The 15,473-nt window shown below is 32.1% G+C and overlaps 1 protein-coding gene across 1 annotated transcript in view; it reads left to right on the top strand.

The window, feature by feature from the left end:
• Positions 1-259: 259 nt before the first annotated feature.
• The window catches only part of LOC134727511 (von Willebrand factor D and EGF domain-containing protein-like), a 34,583-nt gene continuing 19,369 nt past the window's right edge, over positions 260-15,473 (top strand). Inside the window, exons 1-4 of the mRNA XM_063591892.1 lie at positions 260-361; positions 9,065-9,230; positions 11,024-11,245; positions 13,952-14,061. Coding sequence (XP_063447962.1) covers positions 289-361; positions 9,065-9,230; positions 11,024-11,245; positions 13,952-14,061 — 571 coding nt within the window. The 5' untranslated portion in view covers positions 260-288. The remainder of the gene's footprint in view (positions 362-9,064; positions 9,231-11,023; positions 11,246-13,951; positions 14,062-15,473) is intronic.

Below are 15,473 nucleotides of genomic sequence, written 5' to 3'. Positions count from 1 at the left end.
CTACAGCTTATTTTAAAATGATTATCAAGATCAGATAACTTGGTCAACAGATATTTTACAGACTGAGGATAATTATTGCAGCACGCGAATAAAGTAAACAGTTGTGTTGGTTAATGATTGATCTTTAAATGTCTGTTTATGTTTAAAATTAGACCGATGTATGGGTTTACATTAACATAATACTACTTTTTATATATTTCTATAATATATATTTAAATGACGTATATCTATAACCAATGTTCGAATACATATAATTACGAGCTTCCTGGTCTTCTTGTATTCAGCAACATGTACTTCAACATAATATATGTCTTCTGTTTCCTGACATTCATATTGAATACATACATAATTTTAGCCGAAGGTAAGAGTTATAGCAGTTAAACGTTAAAACGGGGTGGTAGCTTTTTTCGAATTCCAATCGAGAGCAGTAAATTTTCTAGCAATATATATATATATAAAGGCAATTTATTGCAAGAATAGTACTATTTACAGATTGAGAGAGCTAATAAAGACTTACTTTAGTTCAAAAGCAAAGCAAATACTATTTGACATGTTTGATCAATTTTAACAAGTGTGTGGACATGGTTTTATTTTCATTGAATTAAATTATAAATGTGTTGGCACATCATGATCAATGTGTACCCAGAGCTGCTTGTGGAAACCTCTTTAATCTTTTACTATTTTGAAATACGGATAAATGACTAACTATAATTAATCCTTTAAATCAAACAAACCAAACAACTCCCCAGCTGTAGTGAGTGTTTAACAAGCCTGTATGTGTACCGTTTATTTGTTTGAAAATGCAGATTCATGAAAAGTGAAAGAACCAATAATGATTAACTTTCGTCATCTTATTTAGGAAACTACAATGTTTTTACCAAATGTACGATGTACATGTACGGCTAGTTTATTCTGCTTGATTAGTCTCTTCAAAATTGCAAAATAAATATTTCTGTACAACCATAGCAAACATTCAGGATATTGAAAATGATTGCACTGAAGAAGAACATTATTTTTTTTGTATTCTATGCATCATGAGATAATAATAGTTTTCAAATATCCCTAATATGCGCACGTTATTTGAATAATAAAAGAAATAATTGTTTTTTTTTAATATATTTTAAGCTGTTGTCCTAGAGTTTATTTTAGAATTAATAATAAAGCGTGTCACATTTATGAAACCTAAGGTTAAGTTATAACATTTCCGTTCTAACAATGTATAAATATTTAACAGTTTCCAAGTTAAATGTTTAAGTAGATATTAATTAGTTACGATCTGCAGCATGGACAAAACTGGTCTAAACGACAACATAGATAATTTTCGACCGTTTATGCTTCCGTAACGTATATAATGGCCCTTTCAACTGTTTTGATTCGTATGCGATAAGTGAACATGGTGAAACTGTTGAATAATAAACGCGCATTATATATTTAAATTTTAAAACTTTGTATTTTTGTGGTATTATCTATGTTTATGGTTACATGCAAAAGTTGTGAAAACATAGTATGGATGGTTATTTTGGGCATTACATGCAAATCCTACGGGTTACACATTATGGTTCATTCTAAGTCGTAATGTATTTTAAAGGTTATGTTTAGAAACCTAGATTTATCCCGTCAATAGACCAATATCAATGTAAACTTCATGAATTAACTAATTTTAAAATTCAAATTAATTATCTAATACCGTTGAGCAATTTACAGTTGTAAAGGTATTTCAATTTTTTTTTTATGAAATACAATATATATTTTTGTTTGGCTTTTTAACTCTTTTGAAATAATCGTCACTGTTTGTCTCATGTAGACGAAACGCGTGTCTGGCGTATTTAATTATAATTCGAGTACCTATGATAACTAATTTTCACCACTGGGTCGATGTCACTGCTGGTGGACGTTTTGTCCCCGATGGTATCACCAGCCCAGTAGTCAGCATTTCGGTGTTGACATGAATATCAATTTTATGGTCATTTTTATAAATTTCCTGTTTACAAAACTTTGAATTTTTCGAAAAAATAAGGATTTTCTTATCCCAGGAGTAGATTTTCTTAGCCGTATATGGCACAACAGATTGGGATTTTTGATCTTCAATGCTCTTTCTAACTATGTATTTGTTTGGCTTTTTAACTATTTTGATTTGAACGTCACTGATGAGTCTTATGTAGACGAAACGCGCGTCTTGCGTATTAAATTATAATTCTGGTACATTGATAACTATTTAAAACCGCTGGGTCGATGCCACAGCTGGTGGATATTTCGTCTCCGAGGGTATCACCAGCCCATTAGCCAGCATTTCTCATCCCAGGAGTAGATACCTTAGCTGTATTTGGCACAACAGTTTGGGATTTTTGGTCTTCAATGCTCCTCAACTTTGTATTTGTTTGGCCTTTTAACTCTTTTGAAATGAGTATCACTGACAAGTCTTATGTAGACGAAACGCGCGTCTAGGCAGCATTTCAAAATATTTGACTTTATCACACAGTGGGGAATTATATTGTGATTTGTTGTGACCCGCTATGGATCCTTGGGTGGTTAATTAATTTTAGAGGGGGTTCATGACGTTAAGTCTATTATTATTGGCGACATCATCTATTAATGTTGTTGTGTTTCATTATTTATTTCTCTACGAAACGCAGCAGAAAAATTCCCTTGTGCAAAACAATTGTTATACGGTTCAGTACTGACCCCCTACGGACCAACGAGGGTGAATAAAATCCATAGGCGATTCGGCATTCGGCTTTACCCATATGGATTTTTTAACCTTTTATGGATCCGTATGGGTCAAAAGCGAACCATATAACTTATTTCATTGACAAACTTGAGCTTTTGATAACACTAGTATATACTGATATGGAATTAATAAAGGAACCAACAAAGCGAGAGAAAATCAAAATATAGTCCCGCGTCGTTTGTTTTCAAGATGTAACTATTGCCATTTTGGCGGGGGAATGTTCTTCCTTTATTTGTCAAAGCTTTATCATTAACAAGTTGAACTTCTCAAAAACTATAAAAACCCAAAGATTTTATAAGACAGATGGCTTATGATTATACATGTAAAAGATTTATTAAATGAAAAATGGGGGTTAGTGGGCAAAATGCATTCAAATGGATTTCGTTTACATACAATTGACACCAACCTTTTGTATTCTTCTAAAATTATTATGTGGAGTATGATAATAGAATGAAATTCAAAACAGCGTGGATGTGGCTATTGCTTGACAGATTTAATTCATCCATTGACTAGGACAATTTATTTGAACGTTTGTCTGTAACGACCACTGTTCACGACGTACCTATGATAGACATTTAAACTGTGGGGTCACCAAAGGTTTCTAAACGCCTTTAATCATAAAATAATTCGAAAAATTAATCAGGTATAATCTTAATGTTTTGATTTATATAATAGATATAAATCAAAACATCGTGTTATCACTGATTAATATTTCGAATTACTTTATTTAGGTGTTGAGAACCTTTGGTGACCCCATAGTTTAAGAGTCTTTTAAAAGTGCAAAGTGAGCAGTGGTCGTTACATTCAAACGTTAACCTTAATTGTCCTTGTCAATGAATGAATTAAATGTGTCAATCGATTGCCACAGCCACACTGTTTTGAATTTCATTCTAGTTATATAAATTGGTAGAGAATAATGATAGTTGTCAGGGCATTAAAGATTGCATATTTTGGCTTTAATATTGATTCATTTATAGGGTCTTTGAATCGGAATTAAACATATTTTTTCTAAAACCAGTTGTTAGCATGACACGGGTTATGTTCTCATATAGTTTATGATGGTATAATACTAAACCCATAACAGGACAAATTGTGCTTGATATTCATATAATCTTCCAATCAGCTTAATTGAGGTCTGGAGCTGGCATGTCAATAGCTGCTAGTAGTCCATTGTTAATTTATGTACTATTGTCATTTTGTTTAGTTTCATTTGTTACCTATTCTGCTTTGGACTCGGACTTCTCTTAAACTGAGTTTTACTATGCGTATTTTTGTGCGTTTATTTTTTCTACATTGACAAGAGCTTTAGAGAGGGTTGAGATATCAAAAAACATTTTTAGCCCCGCCGCATTTTTCCGCCTGTCCTAAGTCCGGAGCCTATGGTCTTTTAATTTTAATTTAAGATTCTTGAGTATAATTACGTACGACGTCAATTATCAGTGAACTAGTAAAATATGTGTTTAGGGGCCAGCTGAAGGACTCCTCCGGGTGGCGGATTGTTTATCGCTGCATTGAAAACTCATTTGTGACCTTTGGCTGTTGTCTGCTCTATGGTCGGGTTGTTGTCTTCGACAAATTCCCCATTCAAATTCTCAATTTTATTAATTTTTATACTCCCAATCTAACGAAAGAGGAGTTGCATCTTCATAATCATACCCATCTTTTAAATTGCCTTTGATAGTTAGTGACGACAAGCTCCTTTTTGATTCATTGATTATTTTTTATGAAGTAGAAAGAAGGGGTAACATATATTATTGATACGTAATATTTGATGTTAAAGGTTTTGTAAATATTACATTGTAATATTTTCAATTGGCATATTATAATAACTGTACCTTGTTTTCAAATATAATCAAGATACAGATTTTAATCAGATTCAGGCTGATTAGACGGCACATGACTAAAGGTCAACAGTTGTGTCGGTTAATGATTGTTCTTTAAAGTTTGTTTATGTGTGTATGTAGACCAATGCATAGTGTAAACCTAATACGTCTATTTATATATTCCAGTTATATTCATTTAAATGACCCGTATTTATAAACAGTTTTGTGCTCCGTAGTACGACGAACTTCCTGGTCATCCTAATATACATAATATACATGGCACTATAACGTAGTTGGCAACCAATCAGTGACGTTTAGTAGTTGTGCCGATCGATAAATGATATTTAATTTTGTATATGTACAAAATATAACCGATGTAATGGCTAACATTTAAACACAATACTACTATTAATATTTTCCTGTTATATTTAGTAAATGATGTAAATGTAAAACCAGGTTTGTACTATATATGCATAAAGACAATTCTTGGTCTTCTTTCATATGCAATGTCGCTAAAAGCTCATCAAAATTAAAAGTTAAGTATTTTTCCTTGCGTTTATATTAAAAAGTAGGTTCTGTGTGTGAAGAGTAAGCTTTATTAAAGTATGACGTCAAAACACCTTTACAGTGATATAGTATAAATCTAATGTTTCCCCGGATATAAGAGTGGGGAAAGGTCTGATTTTGAGAGACGAAAACGTCTACAAACTTTGTTGTAGTATCTTGATTACCGATTTAATGTGCATTGATAGCATTTAAAGCAAAAATCAACCTATCAAGACCCAAGATGTACAACAACAAAACAGCCCAAAAATCATCATTTATTGTCTACACAGGAATCATGTAGATTATAATACGACCAACATAACTTGGAAGAACAGCCGCTAATCTGAGTAGCTTTTGTCTTTGTCGTTATCACGTTTAGTATATTCAGGTTGTGTGTTGGAGCCTGCTATTTATTCTACGTAGTTGTATGGGTTTTAATTATGGTGGTATCCGTTTTAGACTCCTTTAATACTGAACTGTTATATTTACATTGAAGAAAATGCCTGTTTGCCGATAGATTAAAATGTTACAACACTTATCATCAACGCACATTTTCTTCGCTTTTAGTTGTCCTCTCATTGAAGCAAATGTGTGTAATGAAGTTTAAGATGTATGCCTCAGCAACAAGGTTAGTTGAAGGAATTGCTTTCAGCGATTCAGGTCAAGACACGTTACAAGTTTTGTGTAATTGAATGAATCTCTGGAAGAAGAAAAGCTTTAATTTATATTCAGTTCTGTTAGTTCTTTTGGCACGACACATTTAGCTAGCTTGTGAACAATTTTTTTTAGGAATGAAGCCATATTAATATACATGTTTTTTTTCCCCGTTTTTTGTTCATTTAGTGTTCAGTTATCATGGTTATATTTATAAACACAGTTAATCTCATTTATCGAACATGTCGAATGTGATATTTTGTAAATGAGAAAATTTACTTCAAAACTATAAACTTTTCCAGACCCACAACTAAGTATTCTGCTAATGCTTTTATTATTAAACTGCCGTAATCGCATAAAGGCAAAACGGTTCTGAGTTTTAGTGTTTTAATTTTCTATATCATCATACTTCAACTATTGTGATTCGAATGCCATTAAACAGACTTATGTAGAGGAAACGGGCATCTGTTGTAATAGTTCTAATATTGGTATTTTTTATAAGTAGTTTCCTATCTGATTAAATTCAACCGTAGCGAAAATCATATTTTGAACAGTACTTCAGACGTTACAATTTACAATTTATTAGTTTTCAGGTAGTGCTATTGTAAAATTCTGAGAAAAAAGTCGGGATAGAACTCTCGTTATTTTTCGAGGATTAGACTATCAAAAACTGTTTTGCTGTAGAAAAAAATAAAGCAACATAAAATAGATAATATTTCTGGTCGAAGTTTAGAGCCGTAAGGCATATTTGAAATACGAGTTTTAAGACAAATGTAGCTAAATTATATAGTTTGATGCTTAGAAATACTCTTTTTATATTTAAAAAAAAAGCATATTTTCAAATCTAATAACATAATACTACCTTTAGGAAATCAACTATTCATGTTATTATGGTGTTTCACTAGAATTTCTGTTATACACAGTGACCACTTGAAAGTCCAAATATAATACAAATTTGAAGAGAAGAAAAGAACCATAATTCCGATTGTTTTTCTTCTCTAAATGTTTACGTCGTCTGCTCTTTTCAGTACCGAGCATCATGTATTTCCGACTGTTTTGTTGAGTGTGAATTCGCATTGCTATAATACGTGTCACGGTATTTTGCTATCCAAAACTCATGTATTTAGTTATAATTTTTTATTTGTTATTCTCATTGGATTTTGTCAAATGTCTTATCGTTTGTAGTTGTAAATCTTTTTTTTCTGTTCTATTATTCACTCAGTTCATTTATAAGATTTAAGTTGCAATTTCGGATACACGCTGAAATCTCTTAAAACAAAGACAAATAATTATGATAATTTCATTAAAGAAAAAACAATACTAAAATACTTGAAAGTCCAAATATAATACAAATTTGGAGAGAAGAAAGGAACCATAATTCCGATTGTTTTTCTTCAAAATACAGCTCATCTATGCAAAGAAAATATTCTATAACCTCCTTGATATTCTAAAAACTATAATAGATCTTCTATTAAATAGCAGTTGGTCGATATTGCTGCTGATAGATTGCAAGTCCTCTTATTGTTAGATCGTCGATACTGCTAATGTTCCGACTCCCTCAGGCAACTTACCTTAAGTTTTATATTGAGCGCTTCGAATTGATGAAGAATTATTTTCATTTTTTGAAAAAAAAGATGGATTGATGACAACATTTGTTCCGATATTGTTGTGTAAAACGCAGACCATCAAATGAAAAGGCAATGTTTGCAGCTGTCCTAAGTCAGGAATCTGATGTACAGTAGTTGTCGTTTGGTTATGTAATATATAAGTGTTTCTCGTTTCTCTTTTTTATATAGATTAGACCGTTGGTTTTTACCGTTTGAATGGTTTTACACTAGTAATTTTGGGGCCCTTTATAGCTTGTTGTTTGATGTGAGCGAAGGTTCCGTGTTGAAGGCGTACGGTGACCTATAATCATGATAATGGTTTACTTTTTTTTTTAAATTGTTATTTGGATGGAGAGTTGTCTCATTGGCACTCACACCACATCTTTCTATATCTAATGTCAGGCTCATTTTATTTCTTTTGACACATTGCTGTACATATATTGGTTTCCATTAGAGAAGTTTAGGAGTTCTGATATAAGTTTGAATATATTTGTCGTTGTCCTTTCTGTATTTTCATTCAGACAAAGCCAAAAAGCCAAAAAGTAAATAACCCAATCGGCTATTGATTACACCAAGAACATCTACACATGTTGAAAATCACGAGAACAACATGTTAACTCTCAAATGTCTGATAAACACCGATACGGAGACATGGAGCCGAACCTGGTATTCAACTATAAATGAGTTGTAATTTTACATATCGGTATCAAATCTGTTCTGTTTTCAACACAGGTTATAGTAGTTGCAATGCATAAAATGTTATATTGTACGGACACCCGCAGATTGCATGTTTAACATTAATTCTAACATGACGTCCTACAAACGCTTTGAGTACACACCCGTGGTAGTCCATGGTAAAATATGAATGTATTGTTAGGGCTGTTTCGATGGTTCTCCCACGTCATATGTTTTTTTTATGAGTGGGCTAATCGACGTCATAGAACAATGACGTCAGAATGTAAGCATTTTACGGAAAAATAAATGCTTGTGAAACGGAAAATCATCACAACAAAAATGCGAAAATGTGATTTAAGCCAATTTTTTCAACCATATAAAACATATAAGTAAATAATCATGATTAAATTCATCCAAAACTATCTAAATACGTTATTGTAAATAGTTTAAGCATGTCACTTATTCAGTTTGCTCCGTTCTTTTACGCCAATCTAATATTGCGTTTATTTATGGGAGCGGCAAATATTTGCCTTCACCTAGAGCGCTCCGATCCAAAAGAATTGCCGTATTTGTCCTATTAGAATCGAAATAATTCATGGGGGCTTGAATATATATAGATTTTACCACGGGTTGTCCCTGTATGCCGATATTTTATTCCTCGCTATCGCTCAGGGTAAAATATTTGTCATAAAGGGACAACACATGGTAACATCACGATATATTCAAGCCCCCATGAATTAGTTCATGAATAAATATATTTCGCGTCGATTGCTTTTACATTAACTCCGAAAATTTAAATTTATTTAAAATTCAGAACCATAAACAGTATGTTTGTTGAGAACAAGTTTGAATTTAATCAGACCTAAATTTTGGAAACAAAAAGACAATGTGAGTTATGTTTGTATATAACAATACCTTTATATTGTTCATCTTTCATTCAAATCTGTATGTTTCTTGTTAATATATCATTATTATCGAACGATACTAAATTGTATAGACATAAAATACACCATATATATATATATTTGTAGATATAACACTTCTAGTAGCATCATCGAACAGAGTAGTGTTGATGGATGAAAATGGAACAAACTTTGAAGTGATTTTAAAAATTGACACTCACGACATACATACTATTGCATACCACGAGACAAAGAACTACATATATTGGTCAAGTTGGTCTGGTAACATAACGAGGTTTGTTATCAATTATTCTTAACATGATTTAATTGTAACACATGTATAATAGTCCATACTGCTAAGTAAAGGATTATAACACCAACAGTTTTGATAAACGGATTAATGTACATAGCTTTTTGTTTTATCTTTCACAAATTAAAGAGCAGTATAAACACAAACAAATAAATCATCATAATACATGTAAACAATAATATATAAACCCTAAAATTCTTTCAGAATGTTTTTCTTCTTATAATGTTTACGTCGTCTGATCTTTTAAGTACCAAACATGACTTATTCCCGACTGTTTTGTTGAGTGTGAATTCGCATTGCTATAATACGTGTCACGGTATTTTGCTATCCAAAACTCATGTATTTAGTTATGATTTTTTTTTTATTCTCATTGGATTTTGTCAAATGTCTTATCGTTTGTAGTTGTAAATCTTATTTTTTTTTGGTTCTATTAATCACCCACTTCATATGTAAGATTTAAGTTTGGGTTAACTAAATTTATACGATGTATTTGGTTTACTGTTTTACTGATTTAGAAGAAATACCGAAATAGCTAGTTTATACAACTAATTATCTAATTACTACCGCAATCTTATATTAATAAGTATTGCAATATTTATTGTTATTAATTCATTTTATATCAGTTTTACCAACCTAATTCTTAACACTATCCATTTCTTTTAGAACTTTTGATGTGACGTCACTTTTGTGCGTTGATCTTCATCGGCTAACTAATAATACGTTGTTAGACTGTGCCTTTTTATGTGCTGTTTTATGTTGTTTTACATATTCGTTTTCATTCTGTAGTTAGTCACCACTTCGGTATAAAAATGCATATCTATTATACAGTCGTTTTTATAAATTTACTGTTTTAAACGTATGAATTATTCTTAAATACTAAGGATTTTCTTATCCAAGGCAGATAACCTTAGCCGTATTTGGCACAACTTTTTGGAACTGTTTGTCCTCAATGCTCCTCAACTTTGTACTTGTTTTGGCGCTCGAACTTTTTGATCTGGTCGTCAATGATGAGTCTTGTGTAGACGAAACGACCGTCTGGGGTATTAAACTCTAAGCCTGGTACCTTTTGATAGCTATTATTTGTGTGTTTCTCTGTCCTGTATGTTCTCCCATTTATTTGTATTGTAGTCCTGTCATGTAATGTTGTCATTTTAATGTTATGTGTATCATAAACATAAAAGCGGGAGGTTTGGTTAGCCAAACAAACAGGTTCAACCCACCATTTGTTCTTAAAATGTTCTGTACCAAATCAGGAAATTGGCCATTGTAATAGTAAAGTTCGTTTCTGTGTGTGTGACATTTTAGTGTTGTGTTTCTGTTGTGTCGTTGGTCTCCGCTCATATTTGATGTGTTCCTTTTCAGTTCTAGTTTGTAACCCGGACTTGTTTTTTTGTCAATCGGTTTATGAATATCGAACAGCGGTATACTACTGTTGCCCTACTTTACCTTCTTTCGTTCTTCGTTAGATGTTTAGAACAGCCTGATAAGCCAATGTATTTGAAAATTAACAATACGTCCGTGATAACATTTTACTCCTATAATTTTGCCTGATAATAAATTCAGATGTAATCATAATTTGTGAAAGGTTTGCAATTTGAAATTTGTTTAGCCATGCTGTAGATACAAACGGCTTTATTATACATGTTATAATAAATTTGTTAAATTGCATAAATGTGATATATATTGAATCGAGTGTGAAATAAGATCGACATGTGTAAATATTTACAAGACTAACGTTTATTATCTTACTTACACGTTTTCTTTTCTTTTGCATTCAGGTTCAATTATCCATCGGTTGATAATTACACAGAAATTATTTTTCACCAAGAAGCAGGTTATTATTCATCTGGCATTGCAGTTGATTCTATCAACGATTATTTATACTGGTCGAACCACACTGATTTAGTGAGATCGAACCTTGATGGATCAGACATAACACCCATTCTTAATTTCAGTACAAACGGTTCTATAGGAACATTAGAGATAGATTCGGAAAAGGGGTAAATATCAATGATAAGCGATCAAATTAAGGGCATTTTATTTGCAACTTAGGAACCTCGAACTAAATGAATGTTTTCTTTCGCCGTGTTTTCATGCTATGTAATAATGATGTATATATATATATACATATATTAACACAAAATAAGAATATTTTGTTATTACTTTTGCATAAAATCGATTATGCACAACTTAGATTTCTAAACAAACTTCACATATACATGATATATACCAGGATCTTAAATTTTACTACATTCAAGTGTACATTAACTATAGCTACCAAAGGTGCCAGGATTATGATTTAGTACGCCATACAATTGCAGAGTTGATTTGAACTTTTTCCATAAATTTCAGACAGAGTTGATCAAATTATAAATTTCAATGGCCTTTCGTGTCTTTGAGAAGATATCATGTTTTAAAAATACTTGATAAATTAAGGTTTTTAAAGTCTTAATCACCGTCTAAGCAGTCTTAAGTATCGGTCACACCTCAACGAATAGTGCGACCGACGCCTTAAGGATGATTTTTTTCAGACTCTTCATGTCCGTAAGACGTCCGTTCTTATCTGTCAATGTTCGTTCTGTCAAATGGAAAAAAATGAGAATGTTCAAAACTTTGAACGGACTTTCAACGGATGACGTGTCCGTTGTACATACGGTAGCTGTAGGCGTCCGTTTTTTACGGTACGGTTTTGTTTTGTATCCGTTACTTGTCCGTTATTCATATGTTAGAGTTTGACAAATTCACATTCGGACTTCTACCGGAGGTTTAACGGATAAAACAGACGTTGACCGGATGTGAAATGTACTTGTACAGGACGAATTATGGATAAAACGGATATTTAACGGATATATCCCAATTGAAAATTTCGCGTCAGAAATGCAAATTATTGGTTTGTTAGATTTCTTGAGTGTCAGGAATGCTTATTATTCATAATTGATTTTTAGAGTAAGAGCACGTCTTCACTGCAAATCAGCTCTTATTTAGGCCATCCCTACTATTAAACCCTTTGGAGGCATCTTCAAGAACAAACCAAAACCAATTACACGAAAACTTTTCGAATATTTATGCAATTTGCATGTATTTATATTGTGGCTTTTATTTTTTCTGCAAATCTCGTTCATCCGATTTATCCGGTACGCTTCCGTTAATAGTCCGTTTTTTGCGGTACTCGTTAGTTGGATGTACGCTCGACATCCGTTCTGTCCGGTACGTTTCAGTTTCTCGTATGTTTTATATCCAGTGTGTGTCCGTTGTGCATTCGTTATGCGTCCGTTTTATTTGTTAAGTACATCAACGGACTCCTAACGGATAACATTTTTGAAAACGGAAAGGCTTTTTTCATCCGTTAGCCATTCGTTTGTGCTATCCGGTAAATTGTGACCGAAAAACTGCTCTTTTACCTGAAACCTGTTTTTGAAATATGTTAAAAATTTAAATGTATACTAGTGTCCCCAAGTCAAATGAGATAGTTACATTTTGTTATTGTGATTGAAAAAACATAAAAAAAAAAAAAAAAAACCAAACAAAGGGACAAATCCAATTTTAATCGATTTTAGGGTCAATTGAATTGCTTTCGACTTTTACATGCGTAGTTTTTATTCCTAAATATTACTGGAGAAAGGTCATAATTCAAGTATCTGGCCAACACAGATGCATGCTCAGCAAGACAAAAATAAGATGCATAGCTCGTAGCTTCGTCAGATTAAGCGAGCCTTCCACCCATTTGTTTTCTTTGAAAATGTTGAAAAGTTGATGTGTAGAAAAAGAAACAATTCTTACTTTTTTTCTTTTATCTTATTTGATGCATTTTTATGCATTTGTCCCCGATTAATTTCGCTTTCCGCATATTTTTGCAAAATGGCAATCTATCTTTTGTTTTTAAATTTCGTAACTGAAAATAAAACATTTTTGCAAGAAGTTAATTTTCGTTTTATCTTTCATCTGTTATTGAAGGTTATGTATGATTATGCTTCATATTAGTACAAAAACAATTAAAGATATAAAATAAGTACTCATTTGGAGACCAATTATGAATACGAGCGATTCATTACAAAGTAAGATTTGTCACTATTTAAAACAAGAAATATGTATCTTCGTTCTGAATGAGATTTGTTTGTTCAGTTATCAAGTATTAACCCAATACATTCACATCATCCTCCTTGTATTTTAAGATTAAAAAAAAAGAGAAGACGGATTGTTGTCTTTGGTTTTGTTATAACAACAACAATCGCATGACACGCTTTCGTTAACCATTGTTAATGATGATGCTACATGTACTATTTTGTTCAGTGAAAAATTGCTTGAAAAACTCATTTTGCACAAAGTATTCAAACGCGTATATTCAAATTTTTTGTGAGTGCGATCAACTTCTAGTCTCTGACGTCGGTATTTTAATCTTTAACAATCTAGTTTCTATTTACCATGTAAATTAACAAATAGATTTTGAAAACACACAAAACGTCCATATTACCGCAATAATCATATTGGTCTTATTTGATGTTAATTTAGATGTATGTGCACATACAATGTATGATATTGTCAATTTAAAAATTATTGAGTTCATCTATTTTCAAGAAATTGGCAAAAGTGCGAGATTCATTATGAAAATATGCATCCTTAAAGGAATACGACAGGCGACGGTACATGTATATCTATTTATTATTGTTATTAATATTTACTTTGATGCACTGTTGCATTCCTTTCAGGTTGATTTTCTTTATCAATGAAGCTGATTTCTCAATTGTAAGATGCACGAAAGATGGCTCTGATGTACGGTCGATTGTAAAAGCTGGATGGATACAGGATTTTGCTTTAGGTATGACAACAGACTTACATTTCATATAAGCAATAGGTCAATACTCGACTTATCCTTTATCGTATATATTTAACCTTACAATTCTAGTTTGCTTGAATGCATATGTCTGAGTATTATGTGAAAGTGATGGCAGCACTCTCTGTAACATCAATAACGTTTACGGAGAAAAAAAGGCAATTAATTGCTTCTATAGTTATATCTCTTTGTAACAGTTATACATGTAATAACTATTTCGTATGCATGCCTAATATAACATGTACTGTGTTACAACGATAGATTCTACTGACGAGGAAAGATAGCATTAGGCCACAGAAAGCTGAAATATTGGTTCAGTCTAGATGGCCATGTGGTCTAGAGCGCTTGATACAGTGCATGCAGTGTTATTTCCAACACCCAACAGCATGAGTTTAAATCCCTGTGAAGGAAGAAAATTTTGACATTATTGTGCTGATATATATGATTGTAATGTTTGTTTTCCGGCGTGAATAACCTTCATTGGTAATCAAATGGCTGGATATATATTATTAGTTACATAATTTGCTAGTGACATGATAAAATATATACATATTTATATATATTTGTACATCTATGGAATTTACTGACCGCTTAATATAAAGATATTATTAGGTCACTAGCTCACACTGTAACGAATTTATCTTACCGAGTATCTTATAAATAATATAAAACTTCCGTTAGCGCCATGTGTCGCATAGGGCGCGATGTCGCAAAGGGCGCGTCCGAGTATCTTACAATGTGGTTTCTAGACTAGTGGCCTATCTAAGTGACCTTTAATATTAAGAACCTACTTCCATTGTTCTATACAAAAACAAATGCTACAAATTACCACCTTGTAACGTTTAATGTGTTTTAAGTTCGTTTCTTGTCTGTTTAAACCTTTAAGATGTTTCAACACCGTGTTTTTCTTTTAAAGTGATGTAATAAAACAAAAGCTTTATTTATTATATAGTTAAGTTGGTCAGTTGGTCTACGGCGCTCAACAGTGCAGTTGGAGTCAAGACGACGTTAAAGATGACGCTAAAAAAATCTACGTTTTGATATTTTACAAAAACAGTGATGATGTTTCTTTCCCTTTATATACCTATATGGAGTGATTTTCTTTTAGAACGACAGGTCATTCTTTTTCAGAATCAACCCGGACGATACCATGTTTCCATGAAATATGCTCAAAGGCATAAAATAATGACCTGTGTGAGGTCATTATTTTCCTTGATTAAAATGCAATCTATAATTAACTTCAAAATTTTATTCGTTTTTTGTTGCCGAAATTGGAAATTTATATTTTAATGTTCAATCGATGATAGATGTGAAAGAAACCTGTATTGCCCGCATTTTAATTTTAGAAACAAATAACGTGAAGGTTTTTTAATTTATCGCCACAAAAAAGAAACATT

The sequence above is a fragment of the Mytilus trossulus genome, chromosome 8, assembly GCF_036588685.1.
Source record: "Mytilus trossulus isolate FHL-02 chromosome 8, PNRI_Mtr1.1.1.hap1, whole genome shotgun sequence".
NCBI classification, from domain to species: Eukaryota; Metazoa; Mollusca; class Bivalvia; order Mytilida; family Mytilidae; genus Mytilus; species Mytilus trossulus.
Note: the sequence above shows the minus strand (reverse complement) of the source record. Positions and strands in the feature narration are given on the sequence as shown.